The following is a 22,219-nucleotide window of genomic DNA, read 5'->3' as shown; positions in this document are numbered from 1 at the left end:
AGAGAGATTTTTTTTTTTTCTCCTGGAGGATCTTTGTAAAAGTGGTGCAAAATTAGGCGTGTATGTGCAAGTTGTATGCAAAAAAAAAAAAAAAAAAAAAAAGCGAACACTGACAATGTTGTGTATGGACAGCCATGTTTGACAGATGGGGTTGCGGCAGATCATCCATATGCTGCATCCAAACCCCCAAGCTGCAATTTGTCAGCTTTTGTCCGCCCACCGCCGCCACAGCCCCCCACCCCCCCACCCTTCTTTCCCTTCATCATCACCACCCCACCACTTTCACATCACTGTCATGGCTGAAGCGCTTCACGGAGCCCCCTTGTTTGTCCAACTCACCCCAAACATATTGTCACATTTTTAACTTGTTTGATGCATCTGGTTGGCACTTTAATGAACAAGCTGTGCATGGGGCTTTTACCCCCCCCCCCCCCCCCCCCCCCAAAAAAAAAAAAAAGCAATGAATGATCAATCATATGATCAGTTTAATCCAGGGGTCTCAAACTCAATTTACTTGGGGGGTCTGGGCAAGACTGGGCCGCATCAGGTTTTCCAAAAAAAATAAAAAATAAAAAACGCATTTATTAAAAACAGAAAAATGAATAAACTTTGCTTTGGTTTCGATTTTCTACTGTTCTCAAATATCTTAAGTTTTATTTTTCTACACAAAATAAGATGAAAAATAAATAAACAAATCAAGAATAAAGAAAATCAATCAGTAATAAATAAATATAATAATAATAATAAAACAGCAAATAATAAAAACTTAATAAACCACATATAGTTGGTGGGTAGACAAATTATTTTTTTTTAGATTAAAATGAACAAAGCATTATTAGAGCCCTGTAGACATGACAAAACACGACTATAGTCACATTTATACTTTTTATTTACAACATATTGCGCAACTGCAGCGTCTTGAGACACATGCTAACTCGCAAACTAGAGAGCTAGCAACCTAAACGCTAGCCTTTAAGTTATTTCCTTTAAATTTAAACTTAAATAGCCAAAAACTTACCACTTCCACACGGATAGGGAGGATAACTATTAACAGTTATTTAACCTTTAACATGAACATTAATCAAACGTAATAATTTTTTTCTGGGTACATGATACCATATAGCATCCATATCAAACATTAAACTTTCATATCAAAGCGGGGGGCCTCAAACAAGTGTTCTGCGGGCCACATTTGGCCCGCGGACTGCGTGTTGTCACTGTACGAGTGTCACTCATACTGTTTGATAGCGGTATAAAACCACAGGGTCATAACTCATGTTGTTGCTTGTCCGGCCCAAGCAATTACAAGACCTTTGTTCTCTGACAAGCCACTTTTTTTTTATAGGCGACTCGTCAAACCAAAATCCCAAATAATCCCAAGTCCAATCCCCGACCAAGAGGATTTTCCTTTGCTTGGGAAATCGGAACAAAACTGGGGCCGGTTGAGAGTTGAGTTCATGGCGGTACAAGGATGTGGAGGACTCTGTTGTCTTTCACTTCATCAGAGACAATTAAATCATTCAGCTCCCATTGTAGGGTCGGCCGGGTGAGGAGGGGGGGGCGGGCGCCAAGGGGTGGGGGAAGAGAATGAGGGGTGTCGGGCTGAAAAAGCAATCTGGGTGGTTCTTTCTAGGTGGGGGGTTGTAATGGCGGCAGTGGTGGAGAGTGTTGTGTGTTTGAGGTTGGAGGGGACCAGGGGGGCCGGGGTCCGGGGGCCGGGGGCAGGGGGGTGGACATGCAGGAAAGAGTGACAGCGGAGATGAGAGCGCTATCCTGGAACTCTGGAGCAATTTGTCACATAGGAATAGCTCTTGAGTTACCCAGGAGGCTCCCCTCGTAGCGGGGGGAGTTTTCAGGTCGCAACGTGGGAGGGAAAGGGGCCAGGAGGGGCTTGGAGCGGCAGAGAGGGGGGTCAGAGGTCATGGCCTACTCAAGCCCAGGCGGTGCGTCCGTTAGCAGTGGAGGCATGGGGGGGGGGCGGGGGGAAGGGGAGGAGGGGTTGACGGGGGAGAGGAAGGGGTGGTCGGAAAAGCTCAGGCTTGCCAGGGCTCCGTTTTCCTTGGCATGCTTGTAAAACCTGCAGGAGAGATTAGCGAGCGAGGACATTTGCAATCGTGGAGCGACTTGTTAGGACATGCACCACGGCACCCTCCGTCTGGAGCCTCTTTTATGCCGAGATCCCGGAAAATTGCAACTTATTTATCCTCCTTTGCCTTTTATACAGAACATCAGTAGCCCGTTTTACACAACGCTTACAGTTTTACACCTTTTTTCGCCAGTGTTCTGTATAAAAAGCACCAACACTCGGAAAGCGGAATGACGGTGCTGACAACTGCTGTCTCCTTATCCCAAAAATCTGTGTACATTTTTCCGGATTTCTGTATTCCGTATCCCAAATCTCCAATCTTGCAATTGCTTTGAAATTGCAACTTATTTATCCTCCTTTGCCTTTTATACAGAACATCAGTAGCCCATTTTACGCCTTTTTCCTCCAAGTGTTCTGCATAAAAAGCACCAACACTCGGAAAGCGGAATGACGGTGCTGACAACTGCTGTCTCCTTATCCCAAAAATCTGTGTACATTTTTCCGGATTTCTGTATTCTGTATCCCAAATCTTCCATCTTGCAATTGCAACTTATTTATCCTCCTTTGCCTTTTATACAGAACATCAGTAGCCCGTTTTACGCCTTTTTCCTCCAAGTGTTCTGTATAAAAAGCACCAACACTCCGAAGGCGGAATGACGGTGCTGACAACTGCTGTTTCCTTATCCCAAAAATCTGTGTACATTTTTCCGGATTTCTGTATTCTGTATCCCAAATCTTCAATTGCTTGGAAATTGCAACTTATTTATCGTCCTTTACCTTTTATACAGAACATTAGTAGCCCGTTTTACACAACGCTTACAGTTTTACGCCATTTTCCCCCAAGTGTTCTGTATAAAAGGCACCAACACAACTGCTGTCTCCTTATCCCAGTTCTGTGTACATTTTTCCGGATTTCTGTATTCTGTATCCCAAATCTTCAATCTTGCAATTGCTTGGAAATTGCAACTTATTTATCCACCTTAACCTTTTATACAGAACATTAGTAGCCCGTTTTACACAACGCTAACGGTTTTACGCCCTTTTTCCCGCAGTGTTCTGTATAAAAAGCACCAACACTCAGAAGGCGGAATGACGGTGCTGACAACTGCTGTCTCCTTATCCCAGTTCTGTGTACATTTTTCCGGATTTCTGTATGCCAAGTCAAGTTCAATCTTGCAATTGCCTGGATTTTGTGTAAATTGTACAGATAAATGTTTTGTTTTGTTTCGGTGCTGTGCAATTTGCGGGGAAAAAGTGTGGAAAAATGGCGGCTTTTCCATGTTGTGTTGAAGGAGATGCTGTCTCATGACTTCAGTTCTGTGTAAAAGGCAAAGGTGGATAAATAAGCCACGACTTGTTGAGATCTCGGTGTCAAACAGGTTACATGAAGTGGCTCTGCTTAGCGTTTTGGTGCGTTTAGACTGTACTTCAGTGCCACTCTTGGGGGGGGGGGGTGTCACCTTCACGCTCCTTTGGAATATCCAACCCCTCATTGGGCTGCAGCTGTGTCGGAATATTTGCGAGCATGTGTGCACATGCACCGACAGGACATACCCGTGGACGCGTTCGCTATTCCGTTGTATCGCCACTCGGCCTGCTAGCCACTCTGGCACCTCATCTTGAATTACCTCATACATGACTGCGGTGTCGTCAGCCCCTCCCCCCACACACTGTGACAATTAATACCCGGTGAGAAAGGGAGGGGGTCCACAAAACTTATCCTCAACTTTTACAACCTTTCGTCCAAAACAAGCGTAAACAAAACCAGTTTTTCAGCACTAAAAGCTGTCTTGTGGTCATAAATGAGCAGGGGAGAAACACCAGGCACTAACAGTTTTGTAGTTTTTTGTGTGTGTGTGTGTGTGTGTGTTTTTTTTTTTTCCCTCGCAGGGGTTGTAACCATGGTCATGGAGTCAATAACTCCCTCCAGCGTCTACCACTGGCAGGCACCCCGCAGTGAACTCTTTGCTAATTACCACTGATTTAGACACAGTCTCAGGAAGGGTCACGACACACTCTCTCGGACTCTAAAACACACACACACACACACACACACACACACACACACACTGAGACATGCATACAAACCAGTGGGCACTCCTGCAGCATGGAGACACAAATACATTTAATCCAACATACATATAGCATATGTATATACATATATTTATATATAGTATATATGTGTGTGAGTGTGTGATGGACTTATTAAATGCATTGGATTTGAATTTGTGAAAATGAATCACTCAGAAGTAAATAAGGATCCTGACCCTCCGCTAATGACTCTATGTGGATATCAGATGGTGAGCATAAATCAGCTGTACACACACAAAAAAAAAACAAAGATTTTGTTCAGCAGGCAAGAGATTGAATTTTTTCCAGAAAAAAAATGTAAGAGCTTGAACTCAATAAATAGATTTCAAAAATTACGACTTCAACTGCCAAAAAAAGTCATAAATCGACGTTTTGGACCGAATAAAATCTGAAAATGGGGTAATAACTATAAAAGTAATGTACTGCAAAAAAAGGTCAGTAAGGATAATTCATAATGGCGCCTACAGAGAACATACTAACTCCTTATTTCTAAAATCACAAATACTTCAACTTGCTGATATAGTTCATCTTCAAACAGGTAAAATAATACATGAGGCTAAAAAAATAACCAATTAGCTAAAAATGTCATCCAATACTTCTCTACAAGAGAGGAGAAATATGATCTCAGGGAAGAAGTACATTTCTATGCTAGGACTACGTTAAAAAGCCATAGCATTTCAGTATGTGGAATCAAACTATGGAATGGAGTGAGTAAGACCTTCAAACAATTTAATTTAATTTAATTTAATTATCACCTAGTACTTTGGTAAAATTAAAATTAAAATTAAAATTAAAATTAAAATTAAAATTAAAATTAAAATTAAAATTAAAATTAAAATTAAAATTAAAATTAAAATTAAAATTAAAATTATTTCCTTTTTAAATTAAAATTAAAATTATTGCATTTTTAAATTAAAATTAAAATTATTTCCTTTAAAATTAAAATTACAATTATTTATTTCCTTTTTTAATTAAAATGAAAATTACAATTATTTATTTCCTTTTTTAATTAAAATTAAAAAGTAATTAAAATTAAAAAAGGAAAGCAGGAAGTGAACAAATGTAACAGTTACTGATTCTAAAAGTTTTTCCAGGTTTTTGTTGATGTGTCGTGAATGGAAAAATCAAAGTTCTGTAGAAAAAGCTATGACATAAGCTCATACAGCGTATCGTCACATTTGGCGGACTCCAGTCCTTCCACGCCGATGTTTCACATGACCCTTGCTTTCACTTGTCGGGTTTTGAACGTGTGACGCATAGACACAGCGAGCAAGAGCGAAAGGCTTTAGTCGCTGGAGGGGGGAGGACGAAGGGGGGGGTAAACGTCTGATAATATGGGTCAAGTCAATCATTTACAGGAGCCGTCAGGTGGTCTAGCCAGGTTGAAATGCCACGCTCAAACATCTTTATGGCGTCCAATAAAAAGCCTCCAACAGTCACATTTATGACATGAGGTCATGTCGAAAGCCGCAAACGGGAATGCTTTTTCCCAAATCAACTGTTGTATGAGCACGCTGACAACTGCTGTCTCCTTATCCCAAAAATCTGTGTACATTTTTCCGTATTTCTGTGTTCTGTATCCCAAATCTTCAATCTTGCAATTGTTTGGAAATTGCAACTTATTTATCCTCCTTTGCCTTTTATACAGAACATCAGTAGCCCGTTTTACACAACACTTACAGTTTTACGCCTTTTCCCCCCAGTGTTCTGTATAAAAAGCACCAACACTCGGAAGGCGGAATGACGGTGCTGTCTCCTTATCCCAAAAATCTGTGTACATTTTTCCGGATTTCTGTATTTTGTATCCCAAATCTCTAATATCTTGCAATTGCTTGGAAATTGCAACTTATTTATCCTCCTTTGCCTTTTATACAGAACATCAGTAGCCTGTTTTACGCCTTTTTCCTCTAAGTGTTCTGTATAAAAAGCACCAACATTCCGAAGGCGGAATGACGGTGCTGACAACTGCTGTCTCCTTATCCCAAAAATCTGTGTACATTTTTCCGGATTTCTGTATTTTGTATTCCAAATCTCTAATATCTTGCAATTGTTTGGAAATTGCAACTTATTTATCCTCCTTTGCCTTTTATACAGAACATCAGTAACCCGTTTTACGCCTTTTTTCCCAGTGTTCTGTATAAAAAGCACCAACACTCGGAAAGCGGAATGACAGTGCTGACAACTGCTGTCTCCTTATCCCAAACATCTGTGTACATTTTTCCGGATTTCTGTATTTTGTATTCCAAATCTCTAATATCTTGCAATTGTTTGGAAATTGCAACTTATTTATCCTCCTTTGCCTTTTATACAGAACATCAGTAACCCCTTTTACGCCTTTTTTTCCAAGTGTTCTGTATAAAAAGCACCAACATTCCGAAGGCGGAATGACGGTGCTAACAACTGCTGTCTCCTTATCCCAAAAATCTGTGTACATTTTTCCGGATTTTGTATTCTGTATCCCAAATCTTCAATCTTGCAATTGCAACTTATTTATCCTCCTTTGCCTTTTATACAGAACATCAATAACCCCTTTTACGCCTTTTTTCCCCAGTGTTCTGTATAAAAAGCACCAACATTCCGAAGGCGGAATGACGGTGCTAACAACTGCTGTCTCCTTATCCCGAAAATCTGTGTACATTTTTCCGGATTTCTGTATTCTGTATCCCAAATCTTTTATCACATGAGATGACATGAGGTCATCAACTGTTGTACCCGGTGCTGTATGATAATCACGTTTCGGTATGTAACTGGGGTGTCAGGTTCCTGTCGGTTTATTTGAGGTACACTAAGGTACTGGTTTCCATATGGGGGGTACTTGAAGGTACTTCAGGGGTACTTGAGATTTTTGTGTTCCTGAACCAGAACAAATAAAGCAGTGACACTTTCTGAAGTATACCATACCGAAAATCTGATAATAAATATATGTGGTTGTATTGTGCCATACCGGCGCCCACCTTCACCGCCCCCGACCATCCACCATTCACCTTATGTTTTTTGCACGTCCACCACTCTTGTCGAGAAATGTTTCCCGTTTTTTTTAGTTCTTTTGCTTTCTGCATACTTAACATGTTTTGTTTCCTTCTTTCCATTCTCTTTCCTTTCTGCCATTCAGTACCTACAGATGAAATGGCCCCTGCTAGATGTTCAACCAGGAGGTCTTCAGAGTAGACAAGCACTTAAAGATGCCAGGTCCCCATCACCGGCACACATCGTTGTAAGTAAACGATTTTTTTTTGCGCAGCTTTTCGAATGTCGATGATTTTTATTTGCTTGGGAACGCCACAGCGTCTTGATGCATTGCATGTATTTGACTCGATGGCGGTGAGGTTCAGAGGTCAAACAAGGTGACTAAACCCCGAAAAAGAGAATGACTTATTCTGAGTTCTAGTCAGAACATTTTGATTCTGGATTACTGATGTAACCGCGCTATCTTCGCTGTGTGTGGGCGACGCTCCAACATCGATTACCATACCCGAGAACTCTGCTAGAGTTTTGTGGAACGTCGAAAAAAGGGCACGGAGCATCCACCCCCCCCCGGGGCATGGCGATATCTAGGAAGCATGCGGAATGTTGGTGTTTTGTACTTGGCCGAAAGGCAGGAAGTTTTTTCAGAGGTCAGTGGAAAAGGTCCAACACGAGGATGTGTTTGTGTGTCGGGAAAATCAATCAATCAATGAATTTGGACGGAATTTCGTGTGTTGGTGGCAAGTTTTTTGTGGACACGGTTTACGTATCAGTTTGTGTTTTAGTGACTCATTGTTTCGACACAAAAAACTGCTTTTGGTTTGCATATCGCCTAGACGGGTTGTCCTTGTGAGTCATCTTTGACTTCTGAAGTTTGACCATTGCAAGTTTTTTTCCAAAGAAAAACCTTGCAATTCCTTTTTGCATCGTACCTCGTTTTGAGCTGTATCTTAAAATAGCCACCGTCGACAAGGATGTTTATTTTGAAACCTTGTCAGAAGTTGTCTCGGAGACAAAGACATTAGCGTTGACGGTGTTATTCAGAACAAAATAAGCCCCGGAACTGGTCTCATCCTTTGCTGGATGCGGGTTTTATTTTTAAACGCAAGAGTTCACGGGGGGGCACTGTTTCTTGTGCTGTTATTTCAGGACTGGAATCTGGAAAAAAAAAAAAAAAAGTCCTTAAACCGGTCGTGGGCAGGTAAATACTTCAGCCTTGCCCCCCCCCCTCCCCCCCCCCCCCCCCATCTCATGTAATGAGTCATTCAGCTGTAAATACCTACAGGCTTGATTCCTTTTAAAAGGGAACAATAAAGTTTACTGGCTGGTTATAGTTGTGTCCATGGCTATGGTTTATGTGCATTAGCATGTAGCTTTTTGTAGCATAAATCGTATATAGGGAATAGCAGTTGATTATCATATTGATATGAATATTATGTACTTTTGTTAGGTCGTCTTATATTTGGTGTTTTTTTATACATGTAATGTCTCTTTCTGTTTGTCTCTCACATAGTATAGACAAACAACCATTCACACTCATCACATTCATACCTATGGACAATTTGGAGTCGCTAATTAACCTAGCATGGTTTTTTGCAATGTGGGAGGAAAACCGGAGTACCCGGAGAAAACCCACGCATGCACGGGGAGAACATGCAAACTCCACACAGAGATGGCTGAGGGTGGAATTGAACTTGTGTCTCTAGCTGTGTGGCCCGCGCGCTAACCGCTCGACCGCCGTGCAGCCCCTATGTCTATATTATGTCTCATTATATCGACTACATGGGGTAATAGAAGCGTAAAGGTGACTATAGGGGTGCTATTTCATATTGAGAGGGCTCTAATAATGTTTAAAAACACTTATTTAGAAGGTCATAAACAGCTTTCGCGGGGGGTGCTGGAGCCTATCCCAGCTGTCTTGGGGCGAGAGGCGGGGTCCACCCTGGACTGGTGGCCAGCCAATCACAGGGCACATATAGACAAACAACCATACACAGTCACATTCATACCTATGGACAATTTGGAGTCGCTAATTAACCTAGCATGTTTTTTGGAATGTGGGAGGAAAACGGAGTACCCGGAGAAAACCCACGCATGCACGGGGAGAACATGCAAACGCCACATAGAATTGGGTGAGGGTGGAATCGAACTCCGGTCTCCAAGCTGCGAGACTTTGATAATAATTTGGAGTGCATGGGAAAGTGGGACGGAAGATGTAGCTCTCTTTCGCCATACGGTCATTGACAATTTGGAGTCGCCAATTAACCTAGCATGTTTTTGGAATGTGGGAGGAATTGAACTCGTGTCTCCGAGGTGCGAGACCAGCGCCAACCGCCCCCCACCGCACGGCCTTCATTTTGTGTATTTATATCACAAAATGTAAACAAAAGCTGGAAGTCAGCTCTGTCACCGTCTGTGACATCATCAGCAGTCGACGCTGTAGTTCTTTGCCAGCTAATGCAGTTATATCACAAGTCAGCTGCAAAACAACTTTGATAATGATTTGGAGTGCATGAGAAAGTGGGACGGAAGATGTAGCTCTCTTTTGCCAGCCGGTCATTGGACACAATTTGGAGTCGCCAATTAACCTAGCATGTTTTTGGAATGTGGGAGGAATTGAACTGGGGTCTCCAAACTGCGAGACCCGTGCCAACCGCTCCCCACCGCGCAGCCTTAATTTTGTGTATTTATATCACAATGTAAACAAAATGTAAACAAAAACTGGAAGTCAGCGGAAATCAGCGGGTCGACGCTGTAGTTCTTTGCCAACTAACACCGTTATATCACAAGTCAGCTGCAAAACAACTTCGATAATGATTTGGAGTGCATGAGAAAGTGGGACGGAAAATGTAGCTCTCTTTCACCGCACGGTCATTGGACACAACTTGGAGTCGCCAATTAACTAATTAGCATGTTTTTGGAATGTGGGAGGAATTGAACTCGGGTCTTTTAGCTGCGAGACCTGCGCGCTAACCACTGTTTTATTAGACATGGAGTTTTTTTTTTTTTTTGCTACAACTAAGAAACTAATGATGCTGAGCCAGTCCACTTCTAAAGGTGTCTTTGTTTGGTCAAGAAAAACTCTTGAACTTGATAATAAATAACTCAGTAGGTTGTGTTATTTTTTTTCCTCCCCCCTTCAGCACACAGGACGCAAAGCTCCAGGGTGTTGCAGCATACACACACACACACACACAAGTTGCTCTTAGCACAAGTGATGAAATTGAACGTGAAACGCAGCTTGTATTGTTGGCGCCTCTTCTTTCCTCCCGCTCGTTGACTGCGAAGGAGGCGTTATTGAACGTTTCCCTGGTTTGCATCATACGGCCTCTGTTGCATCCAGCAAAGCCAGATTCCCGCGGACAGCTGCGTGCATGCCGATGATAACCCCACGTGGACTCCCGCTGGTGTCGCTCAATCAATCTTTTTTTTTCTTCTCCTGCTTGTTCCAAGTACGTGATCGCCTTATCAATAAGCTGGGCTGTAAACAGTAGTTTCTCTTTTGTTTGCGAATTATAAGAAATACCCGAGCACCTTGACCTCTCTCGATAAGAAGCTGGTCGATTGGCCGGCCAGATAAGAGCGAGGTGAAGTTATTCGTAACAATCACCAGGGTGACCGCGAAACACGGAGGCACGAAGATACAGTTAGTGGACTGTACCAAACCAAGTTTTGGACAAAGTTCTCAACTTATTTTGAATTTTAGGACAAAAAAATTTGGACTTTTTGTTCTGAGTCTCGGTGGTTCCAGTGAGTGCTGTCAAACAAATCTTTTGACACTACCAGCTGCAGTCAATCACTATATGTATGTATTTGACCTTGCATGGCCTCATGAGTAAAGGTTCGATTCCCCTTTGTTGTTTTGACATCCAATTGACAGCATGTCAATGCATTGTCATTTGGACACGACGTTGAATACTACAATTCATTGTTCCTACTTTTGGTCTTGATACCGCTTATAGTCACGAGGGTCGCATGGGGTGCTGGAGCCTATCCCAGGACTGGTGGCCAGCCAATCACAGGGCACATATAGACAAACAACCATTCACACTCACATTCATACCTATGGACAATTCGGAGTCGCCAATTAACCTAAAAAAAAATCATAAATTAATTAATTGATCGCTGCCTTGTGGTTGACTATAGCCTATTATTAGTCAAATCAAATATTGCAATACATTCATTCATTTTCTACCGCTTCCAGGTACACCCTGGACTGGTGGCCAGCCAATCACAGGGCACATATAGACAAACAACCATTCACACTCACATTCATACCTATGGACAATTTGGAGTCGCCAATTAACCTAAAAAAAAAATCATAAATTAATTAATTGATCGCTGTCTTGTGGTTGACTATAGCCTATTATTAGTCAAATCAAATACTGCAATACATTCATTCATTCATTTTCTACCGCTTATCCTCACGAGGGTAAGCATATCCCAGAGCTGTCTTCAGGCAAGATGCGGGGTACACCCTGGACTGGTGGCCAGCCAATCACAGGGCACATGTAGACAAACAACCATTCACACTCACATTCATACCTATGGACAATTTGGAGTCGCCGATTAACCTAGCATGTTTTTGGAATGTAGGAGGAAACCGGAGTACCCGGAGAAAACCCACGCATGCACGGGGAGAACATGCAAACTCCACACAGACACTGCCGAGGGCGGAATCGAACTCGGGTCTCCAAGCTGCGAGACCCGCACCAACCGATCCCCCTTCATTTATATCACAAAATGTGAGACGAATCGACGCTGTAGTTCTTTGCCAACTAACACCGTTCTATCACAAGTCAGCTGCAAAACGACTTTGATAATGATTTGGAGTGCAAGTGGGACGGAAGATGTAGCTCAATTTGGAGTAATAATAAATATACTTTTGGTATACTTGAGCTTTAGTCGAGGTCGTCGGATCAGTGTAGAAAAACGGAAATAATCTCAGCCAGGCTGGCTGGCCTATCTGAGGGGCACGCTGTATGCCCCCTGTTTACCATGCGCTCAAAGGAGGCCAGGCGGGGCCTTTTTGAAGTGCCTGACCACCCCGCAGGCAGCCTCCAAACCTGCCGCTGCTGAACTTTTATGCCATTGGCTGGAAGTTATACAATATTTATCCTCCTATTGATGTTTTTTTTTTTTTTTTGGAGGAAGTGATCTCAAGCAATATCTCACAGCTCCGGAGGGATGACCCATAAAGCTTGGTTCATGCTTGGGTCCGCACGTTCAGATGTCGGCATCCACGCGGTCCAAATTTTCCTATTGTTGTAGTCAAAATGGTTTGAAAACATGTAATACAGATGTATGACACAAATATTCAATGACTTATGGATAATTAGTTGTGGGCCAAATGTGGCCCGCAGGACACTAGTTTGAGGCCCCCGCCTTGATATGAAAGTTTAATGTTAGTGCGGCCCGCGCAAGTTTGATATGGATGCTGTATGGTATCATGTACCCAGAAAAAATTATTACGTTTGATTAATGTTCATGTTAAAGGTTAAATAACTGTTAATAGTTATCCTCCCTATCTGTGTGGAAGTGGTAAGTTTTTGGCTATTTAAGTTTAAAGGAAATTACTTGGAGGCTACCGTTTAGGTCGCTAGATGTCTAGTTTGCGAGTTAGCATGTGTCTCAAGACCCTGCAGTTGCGCAATATGTTGTAAATAAAAAGTATAAATGTGATTATAGTCGTGTTTTGTCATGTCTACAGGGCTCTAATAATGCTTTGTTCATTTTAATGTGAAAAAAATAATTTGTCTACCCACCAACTATATGTGGTTTCTTAAGTTTTTATTATTTGCCGTTTTATTATTATTATTATATTTATTTATTACTGATTTCTTGATATGTTTATTTATTTTTCATCTTATTTTGTGCAGAAAAATAAAAATTAAGATATTTGAGAACAGTGGAATGTTTTATCAGAGCTTTTATTGTAGAAAATCGGAACCAAAGCACTGAAAAAGTTTGTATATTTTTCTGTTTTTAATAAATGCGTTTTTTTGGGGGGGGGAAACATGATGTTGCCCAGTCCCACCCAGACTCTAGCTCCAGTGGCCCCCAAGTAAATTGACTTTGAGACCCCTTTTTAGGAGAATCTGTGGTATATTCCGAATTCCTGTTTTATTGTTGTATTGAGTAAATGAATTGTTTCCATAGCGACAATGTACTTTACTTCTTTCAACTAACATGACTGTCATCATGTTAGCAAAACCATGACATAATTTATTAATATCAAGTAGGCGGGGACCTGAAATGACACACAGAGAAACAACACAAGCTCAGATTGGATACGCCACTCTAGGAATTAGGGCAGAAACATGTACATGTCAAATGTATAGAGGAAACATTCACACACACACACACACACACACACACACACACACACACACACACACACACTCATAGTGTAGCCCTCGCGTCTACAGCCTAACAATGTCTCCATTGTCCCGTGTCCTTTCATTGGCAGCAGGGGACGGCTGGAGTGTTAACCATTTCCCGACTGCGTGCCTGGGTGTTATTGTGTCGGAGGCAGCCAAGAAAGGTCTCGGGGAGTGTATAATAATTAGCACGGAGGAAGTGATGGAATCTGTCCATTTTTACGGCTGACAGGACCTCCCACCTGAGTCTTTACAAGCATTCGCTTTCACTTGTTCAATTTACCTGGGGGGGGCCACTGGAGCTAGGGTCTGGGCAAGGCTGGGCCACATCAGGTTTTCCAAAAAAAAACAAATATACAAACTGAAAAATAAATAAAAAAATCAAGAATAAAGAAAATCAATCAGTAATAAATAAATATATATATATATATATAAATATATATATAATATATTGCGCAACTGCAGGGTCTTGAGACACATGCTAACTAGCAAGCTAGCGACCTAAACGGTAGCCTTCAAGTTATTTCCTTTAAACTTAAATAGCCAAAAACTTACCACTTCCACACGGATAGGGAGGATAACTTTTTACAGTTATTTAACCTTTAACATGAACATTAATTAAAACGTAATAATTTTTTCTGGGTACATGATACCATACAGCATCCATATCAAACTTGCACGGGCCTCAAACTAGTGTCCTGCGGGCCACATTTGGCATTATTAGAGCCCTGTAGACATGACAAAAAACGACTATAGTCACATTTATACTTTTTATTTACAAGAAATTGCGCAACTGCAAGGTCTTGAGACACATGCTAACTAGCAAGCTAGCGACCTAAACGGTAGCCTTCAAGTTATTTCCTTTCAACTTAAATAGCCAAAAACTTACCACTTCCACACTGATAGGGAGGATAACTATTAACAGTTATTTAACCTTTAACATGAACATTAATTAAAACGTAATGATTTTTTCTGGGTACATGATACCATACAGCATCCAGCAACCATCCAGCAACTTGCGCGGGGCCGCGCTAACATTAAACTTTCATATCAACGCGGGGGTCTCAAACTAGTGTCCTGCGGGCCACATTTGGCATTATTAGAGCCCTGTAGACAAGACAAAACAGTAGGTTAGCCTTCAAGTTATTTCCTTTAAACTTAAATAGCCAAAAACTTACCACTTCCACACGGATAGTGAGGATAACTATTAACAGTTATTTGACCTTTTAACATGAACATTAATCAAACAGCTGACAGGACCTCCCACCTGAGTCTTTACAAGCTTTCGCTTTCACTTGTTTCTGCAGAGGACTGAAAAGTGGTCCACACGGTGGAAAAAGGACGGTATTTCAGACAAACGTTCAGGGTAAAAGATGTGACAATGACTCTAAGGATCCAATACAATGAGCCAAAGGAACCGCATGGAGATGCAAACTGCTATGCTGGGTCAGTGTTTGAATAGACAAGACGCTGGATCAAATTCACTTTTCTTTGCTGGTCCTTTCTATATTCTGGACAAACGGGGATAAAAGGGGGGACTTCCTGTGGTCTGAATGAAGCGTGCACCTGGAGTGGACAGACAATCGCGCAGAACTGTGGGAGGGCCCGGCTGTTAATGAATGACTCTGTGGTCAACAGGCACCACCCACACACTGAAGACGCTTAAGACCACTTTACCTAGACGGCATTCCCTTCCCTGGCCTGCATGTAATCCAGATGTTTGTTTGGGAAGGGTCACGGGGTTACATCATCACTCCAAGCCCATGTCGAGACGCAGTGTCTGGCCTGAGAGCACCTTTTCGTCATTGTGTGTATGTGTGTGTGTGTGTGTGTGTTTGTAAGGGTGGTGTCTGGACGGCGTACGGTTTCCCGTAGACGATTCATTCAGTGTTGACTTTGTCAGCGAGGAAACAATGACTGAAGACGCCTGCTGATCCTTTTTAATGCGCTGCGTCTCAATTATTGTCTGTCGTGATCCCACTTGGGCGACATAATTTTTTTTTTTTCCGCCCAAGATTTAAAATACTTTTGAAAAACTGACAATATCCATCAATAGAAATATCTGTTTGTACTGTATATAGACCAGGGGTCTCAAACTCAATTTACCTGGGGGGCCACTGGAGCTAGGGTCTGGGCAAGGCTGGGCCACATCAGGTTTTCCAAAAAAAAAAAAAAAAACGCATTTATTAAAAACAGAAAAATATACAAACTTTTTCAGTGCTTTGGTTCCGATTTTCTACAATAAAAGCTCTGATAAAACATTCCACTGTTCTCAAATATCTTAATTGTTATTTTTCTGCACAAAATAAGATGAAAAATAAATAAACAAATCAAGAATAAAGAAAATCAATCAGTAAAAAATAAATATAATAATAATAATAAAACGGCAAATAATAAAAACTTAAGAAACCACATATAGTTGGTGGGTAGACAAATTATTTTTTTTCACATTAAAATGAACAAAGCATTATTAGAGCCCTGTAGACATGACAAAACACGACTATAGTCACATTTATACTTTTTTATTTACACATATTGCGCAACTGCAGGGTCTTGAGACACATGCTAACTCGCAAACTCGAGAGCTAGCGACCTAAACTGTAGCTTTCAAGTTATTTCCTTTCAACTTAAATAGCCAAAAACTTACCACTTCCACACGGATAGGGAGGATAACTATTAACAGTTATTTAACCTTTAACATGAACATTAATCAAACGTAATCAAACGCACTAACATTAAACTTTCATATCAAGGCGGGGGCCTCAAACTAGTGTCCTGCGGGCCACATTCGGCCCGCGGGCCGCGTGTTTGAGACCCCTGCCGTAGACAATTCATTCAGTGTTGACTTTTGTCTGCAAGGAAACACTAATTACAAATTCATAAATATTAGCAGGTCTGCAATAATATTTGAAAACCGCCCCTTTTCCCAACCCCCGTTACTCACACCCGGCCCACTATTAGGGAAGCAGTGCTTTAATGTCGGAATACTTCAAAGTGATGTTTGGACCACAACTTTCCACTGGTTCACAGGTTGCTGTCTGAATGTTGCGGTTGCATAATCTCTATTCACTTGGAACAGAAAGTATGTAAAAAAAGAATAGCGCATACTGCAAGTTATTTCAGCTGGCCCTCAGGGGTTAAGTGCAAGTGCAAATAGAACAGTGCTGAGAGAACAAGTCGGACAATAGCACTCAGGCTCTGGTAAACCAAAGGTCATGTTGCTTTTCCCTGCAAGTTCTTATAAGAAATTAAACCACTGTAGCCCTGTACACATGGAAACCAGGGGTCTCAAACACGCGGCCCGTGGGCCAAATGTGGCTCGCAGGACACTACTTTGAGGCCCCCGCCTTTTATATGAAAGTTTAATGTTAATGCGGCCCACGCAAGTTTGATATGGATGCTGTATGGTATCATGTACCCAGAAAAAATTATCACGTTTTAATTAATGTTCATGTTAAAGGTTAAATAACTGTTAATAGTTATCCTCCCTATCCGTGTGGAAGTGGTAAGTTTTTGGCTATTTAAGTTGAAAGGAAATAACTTGAAGGCTACCGTTTAGGTCGCTAGCTCTCTAGTTTGCGAGTTAGCATGTGTCTCAAGACCCTGCAATTGTGCAATATGTTGTAAATAAAAAGAGTATAAATGTGACTATAGTCGTGTTTTGTCATGTCTACAGGGCTCTAATAATGCTTTGTTCATTTTAATGTGAAAAAAATAATTCGTCTACCCACCAACTATATGTGGTTTCTTAAGTTTTTATTATTTGCCGTTTTATTATTATTATTATTATTATATTTATTTATTACTAATTGATTGATTTTCTTTATTCTTGATTTATTTATTTTTTATCTTATTTTGTGCAGAAAAATAAAAATTAAGATATTTGAGAACAGTGGAATGTTTTATCAGAGCTTTTCTTGTAGAAAATTGGAACCAAAGCAAAGTTTTTAAAACATTTTGTTTTTAATAAATGCATTGTTTTTTTTTTTTTTAAACTGAAAAAGTTTGTATATTTTTCTGTTTTTAATAAATGCATTTTTTTTTTTTTTTGGAAAACCTGTTGCGGCCCAGCCTTGCCCAGACCCTAGCTCCAGTGGCCCCCAGGTAAACTGAGTTTGAGACCCCTGACGTACACCTAGCATAGCAAACAATGGAAGAAGTCTTGTCTTGTCTCTACAAAAATGACTCTGGAAGCCATTTTCAGGTCACACGGAACGTTGTTTCTATTTGGCTGAAACACTGAAATGATCAAATCCTTCCAACATTTTGACTTGAACATATTCCTGTGTTTCTAGCCCTTCTATTTCTATGATCCAAGTATTAAAATGTGGCTACCAAGAGCTAAGATGTTCCAAAGTGTCGTATTATTGTTTAACAAGCAGGCGGCCGGCACCGGCAGCCATGCTATGAGCAACAAGCGAGTGTTGCCTTCATGTAAAATCAGTAATAATGGACTCGAACATGCACCCAGGAGAAGGCTTTACCAGCAAGAGACAAGCTAGTCCTTTAAATAAGTCAAAAACCAAGGGATGCAGGCTTTCCATGGAGAACATGTGTGTGTGTGTGTGTGTGTTAAGAGATTCCGAGAGATTCATATAATTGTGTGACTTGGGAACATCCATCTTTGCCTTTCAGGGGCCCTTCTGCTGGGAATTCCCTGGACAGTCAGATCTGAGCCTTCACCAATTTCATTTGGTGAGAGACCTTTGAATTCCAAAAATATCTTGCAGGATTTTTTTGGTTGATTCCGCACCACACGAATTAATTAACACCTGCTAATTTGATGATGATTGAATTGATGATCAATTGAAAAATGAATGGATCATGTTGATGCTGATGATCACGCTGTGTTTTTGCCTTCTACTAATTCAGTGTTGTGTTTTTCCGAGCAGTTTGGTTGTGGGAATTTTTGAACTACTCATACGTTTAACCAAACTAAACTTTCTCTTTCTGGATTCCTTTTGTGTCTCATGCCTAATTGGCCTGGATTAATCTTGTATTACTTCTTTTTCCGAGTGATTTCACCAGCTTGCTGACATATTCTAATCTCCTTTGTCCGTTAAAAAAAAAAAGATTAACTCCATAATCCAAGCTTGTTGATCACCTAATATGTGTTGTCATTCTGAGAAATGTTTGTCTTGATCTGACAGTCAGATTAAAACTCTGATCCGGATCGACAATTACTTTGGTGCTTAGCGTTCACACTGTTATTTTTGACCAAATACCAAAGTCCGCACAGTAAAGGACATACTTAAAATAATTGGACATCTTTTTTGCTGCGTTAAATGTGTAGATTATTTTTATATTCTGATATATTTACTAACAATGTTAGTAGATGCAATGTATATTCTCTTATGGGGCGGCATGGCTCAGGTGGTTGAGCAGGACAGTGATAGTAATCTGCCACTGAAACTGCAACAATCGTAAATAAAGTTGACATATAAAGGAAAACAACGAGAATACTATTATACATATTTACATAAAGTCGCATAGAATCGAGGATGAATGATTTGCTCAGTGTTTTGGTTGAGCAGGACAGTGATAGTAATCTGCCACTGAAACTGCAACAATTGTAAATAAAGTTGACATATAAAGGAAAACTACGAGAATACTATTATACATATTGACATAAAGTCGCATAGAATTGAGGATGAATGATTTGCTCAGTCTTTTGGTTGAGCAGGACAGTGATAGTAATCTGCCACTGAAACTGCAACAATTGGAAATAAAGTTGACATATAAAGGAAAACAACGAGAATACCATTATACATATTTACATAAAGTCGCATAGAATTGAGGATGATTTGCTCAGTGTTTTGGTTGAGCAGGACAGTGATAGTAATCTGCCACTGAAACTGCAACAATCGTAAATAAAGTGGACATATAAAGGAAAACAACAAGAATACTATTATACATATTTACATAAAGTCGCATAGAATTGAGGATGAATGATTTGCTCAGTCTTTTGGTTGAGCAGGACAGTGATAGTAATCTGCCACTGAAACTGCAACAATCGTAAATAAAGTGGACATTTCAAGGAAAACAACGAGAATATTATTATACATATTTACATAGAGTCGCATAGAAAATCCCTTGTGGTTGTTTTTCAACCTGTCGGTTGCTGTTTCGATCCTCCGGCCCCCATTGACCTTATTAAAGTATCGTTGTGCAAAATACTGAACCTCCAGTCAGTAAATGTATCAAATATATCAAACTTGCGCGGGCCGCACTAACATTAAACTTTCATATCAATGCGTGGGGCCTCAAAGTAGTGTCCTGCGGGCCACATTTGGCCCGCGGGCCGCGTGTTTGAGACCCCCGGTGTACGTTGTGTATTATAATGTTTTCACACAGTGATGCAAATACTTGTGTATTCAACCAATCAACCAATCAAAAATAAAAATGGCCCGCGGGCCGCGTGTTTGAGACCCCTGATTTTTACTGATTTTTACTTTAAAAAATATATATATATATTTTTATATATATATTTTGCTTGAGTGTGAAAATGAGACAACTGTAAGCATTGTGATTTTTTTCTGCATAACAAAAAAAAGTGAAGTCGTTTCCTGTCTGCATGCCATGCCGCCGCGTCCCTTCGTGCGATTGCGTCCTTGCCAGAACTTGTTTGACGAGGTCTGGCAGGATCATATTTGGGTGCGCCCGTCTGTTTTGCGTGTGTGCATTGGTGTCATACAAACACACTTTTCACATCCTTGCCGTTTTTGAAGGCGTGTCCCGAGTTTCGGATGACAGGTTGTCGGGTCAAAAACGTCACGTGTCGGGCCCTGCAAGATGCATGAACTTGTTTCACCCTGAAGCGATGCTAAGTAGGTGTCGGATAAATGTGTTAATCACGGTTTAGTCGTGGTTTTACGGGAATAATAAGGGTCAATAATCCAATTTTTGATGGCCTAACACGACACAAATATGTTAAAGGGTTGTTCCCTGCATAGTCCAGACATTGTCCCGTTGAGTTTACTGTATTAACACTGGAGGCCGTCTTGCAGCGAAACGTGTTTTGACAGAACTCCAGGTGTCTCATTGTTGGCTTTGGCATGGTTCAACAGATTTAGCAATTAGCACTGGGCCAGGGGCACGGGAAGGGTGCTAATGCTGGAGGCGGACGGGGAACAGAGGGAAGAACTGCAACAGGACAGAAAGAGCATGGATGAGGATTTGGCTGCAGGGATAGATGAGGTTTTAGGGTTGGCGGTGGTTTTTTTCACCCCAATAGGACTTCGTCACAAGGAAGCGAGGTCCGATCCTGATTCGTTTGTAGTTCTTTCAAGTAGAGCTATGAACCTTGAAGACATTTCTGGTATTATGTTGATGTTCAGAGTGGTATCAGAGTGGTATTGAAGGTCTTAGTCTGCTCTTGTGTTGTCAGTCCAGTCTAGTCTAGGTCGAGGTTTAGATGAACACCCAGGTACTTATAAGATGTGACTATCTCTGTGTCCGTTCCTGGATGTTCATTAGTGATGGGACCGCCGGAAAAAGTCCATAACCAGTTCCTTTGGTATTGTTTGTATCGATGAGGAGGTGGTTTTGCTTGGACCAGATCACAAAGTCCTGAAGGAGTTCTCTCTATGACTAGTCGTCCCTTCCTGGGTGTTCATTGGTGGTGGGACCGCCGGAGAAAGTCCACAACCAATTAAATTAAAAACTAAACTAAACTAAACTAAACTAAATTACATTAAATTACATTAAATTACATTAAATTACATTAAATTACATTAAATTACATTAAAATACATTAAAATACATTAAAATACATTAAAATACATTAAAATACATTAAATTACATTAAATTACATTAAATTAAACTAAATTAAATTAAATTAAATTAAATTAAACTAAACTAAATTAAACTAAACTAAATTAAACTAAACTAAATTAAATTAAACTAAATTAAACTAAACTAAATTAAACTAAACTAAATTAAACTAAACTAAATTAAACTAAACTAAATTAAACTAAATTAAATTAAACTAAATTAAATTAAACTAAATTAAACTAGGAAAGCAGGAAGTGAACAAATGTAACTGATTTGATTCGATTCAATTCAATTCAATTTAATTTAATAAAAACATTAAATTATACTAGAAAGCAGGAAGTGAACAAATGTAACAGTTACTGATTGTAAAAGTACCAGATTGAGGGGTAGGATTTAATAAGCTTTGCTTCTTCCTTCTCCTTTTGGACATGTGGAACTGGGAACTGATTATGTGATGCATTCAATTGTAATCTGATGCATGTTCAAATGAAATAAAACCATTACCAATTATCCAATGGGAGACTAAGGGCAGCAAAGTGGAGACTGCGTTGTAGAATGCTGCCACTTCAGGAAAGACCTTCAGGAGTAGTTTTCCACATGACTGTCGCCTTCATATACAATGGAAAGGAGAACGACTGAGACCACTTAGTGTCTTCTTGACATTCAAAAAAATGTTCCTTAATGTTGAGTTCATCCGTTGTGCGGAATCAATACAAACCACACACAACAAAGTGTAGGCGGGTCAGGGTTTCTCTCTGAATTACGATTTTCTGAACTTGTAATTGGATTGGATGCCTTTTAAAGGTGAAACAAGGATGATATTCCCCATCGGACAAGTTCTGGATGAGTACACCGTTGCAGTGAAATTTGAAGTGCATATGAGTCTATGGAGGAATGCTGAGTGATTCCATAGAGCACTTAATT

General features: G+C 40.5%; 1 protein-coding gene across 31 annotated transcripts in view; it reads left to right on the top strand.

Annotated features, from left to right (window-relative positions):
* The window catches only part of tcf7l2 (transcription factor 7 like 2), a 135,968-nt gene that overhangs the window by 40,768 nt on the left and 72,981 nt on the right, over positions 1 to 22,219 (top strand). For 23 of the 31 annotated variants that reach the window (XM_058061114.1, XM_058061115.1, XM_058061091.1 and 20 more), the window contains exons 4-5: positions 7,290 to 7,391; positions 18,157 to 18,216. In XM_058061114.1, the coding sequence (XP_057917097.1) occupies positions 7,290 to 7,391; positions 18,157 to 18,216 (162 nt within the window). The remainder of the gene's footprint in view (positions 1 to 7,289; positions 7,392 to 18,156; positions 18,217 to 22,219) is intronic. The other 8 variants (XM_058061092.1, XM_058061099.1, XM_058061098.1 and 5 more) reach the window with 1 other exon arrangement.

Source organism: Doryrhamphus excisus, chromosome 22, assembly GCF_030265055.1.
Source record: "Doryrhamphus excisus isolate RoL2022-K1 chromosome 22, RoL_Dexc_1.0, whole genome shotgun sequence".
Taxonomy (NCBI): Eukaryota; Metazoa; Chordata; class Actinopteri; order Syngnathiformes; family Syngnathidae; genus Doryrhamphus; species Doryrhamphus excisus.
This window is presented reverse-complemented; position numbering and strand designations above follow the sequence as displayed.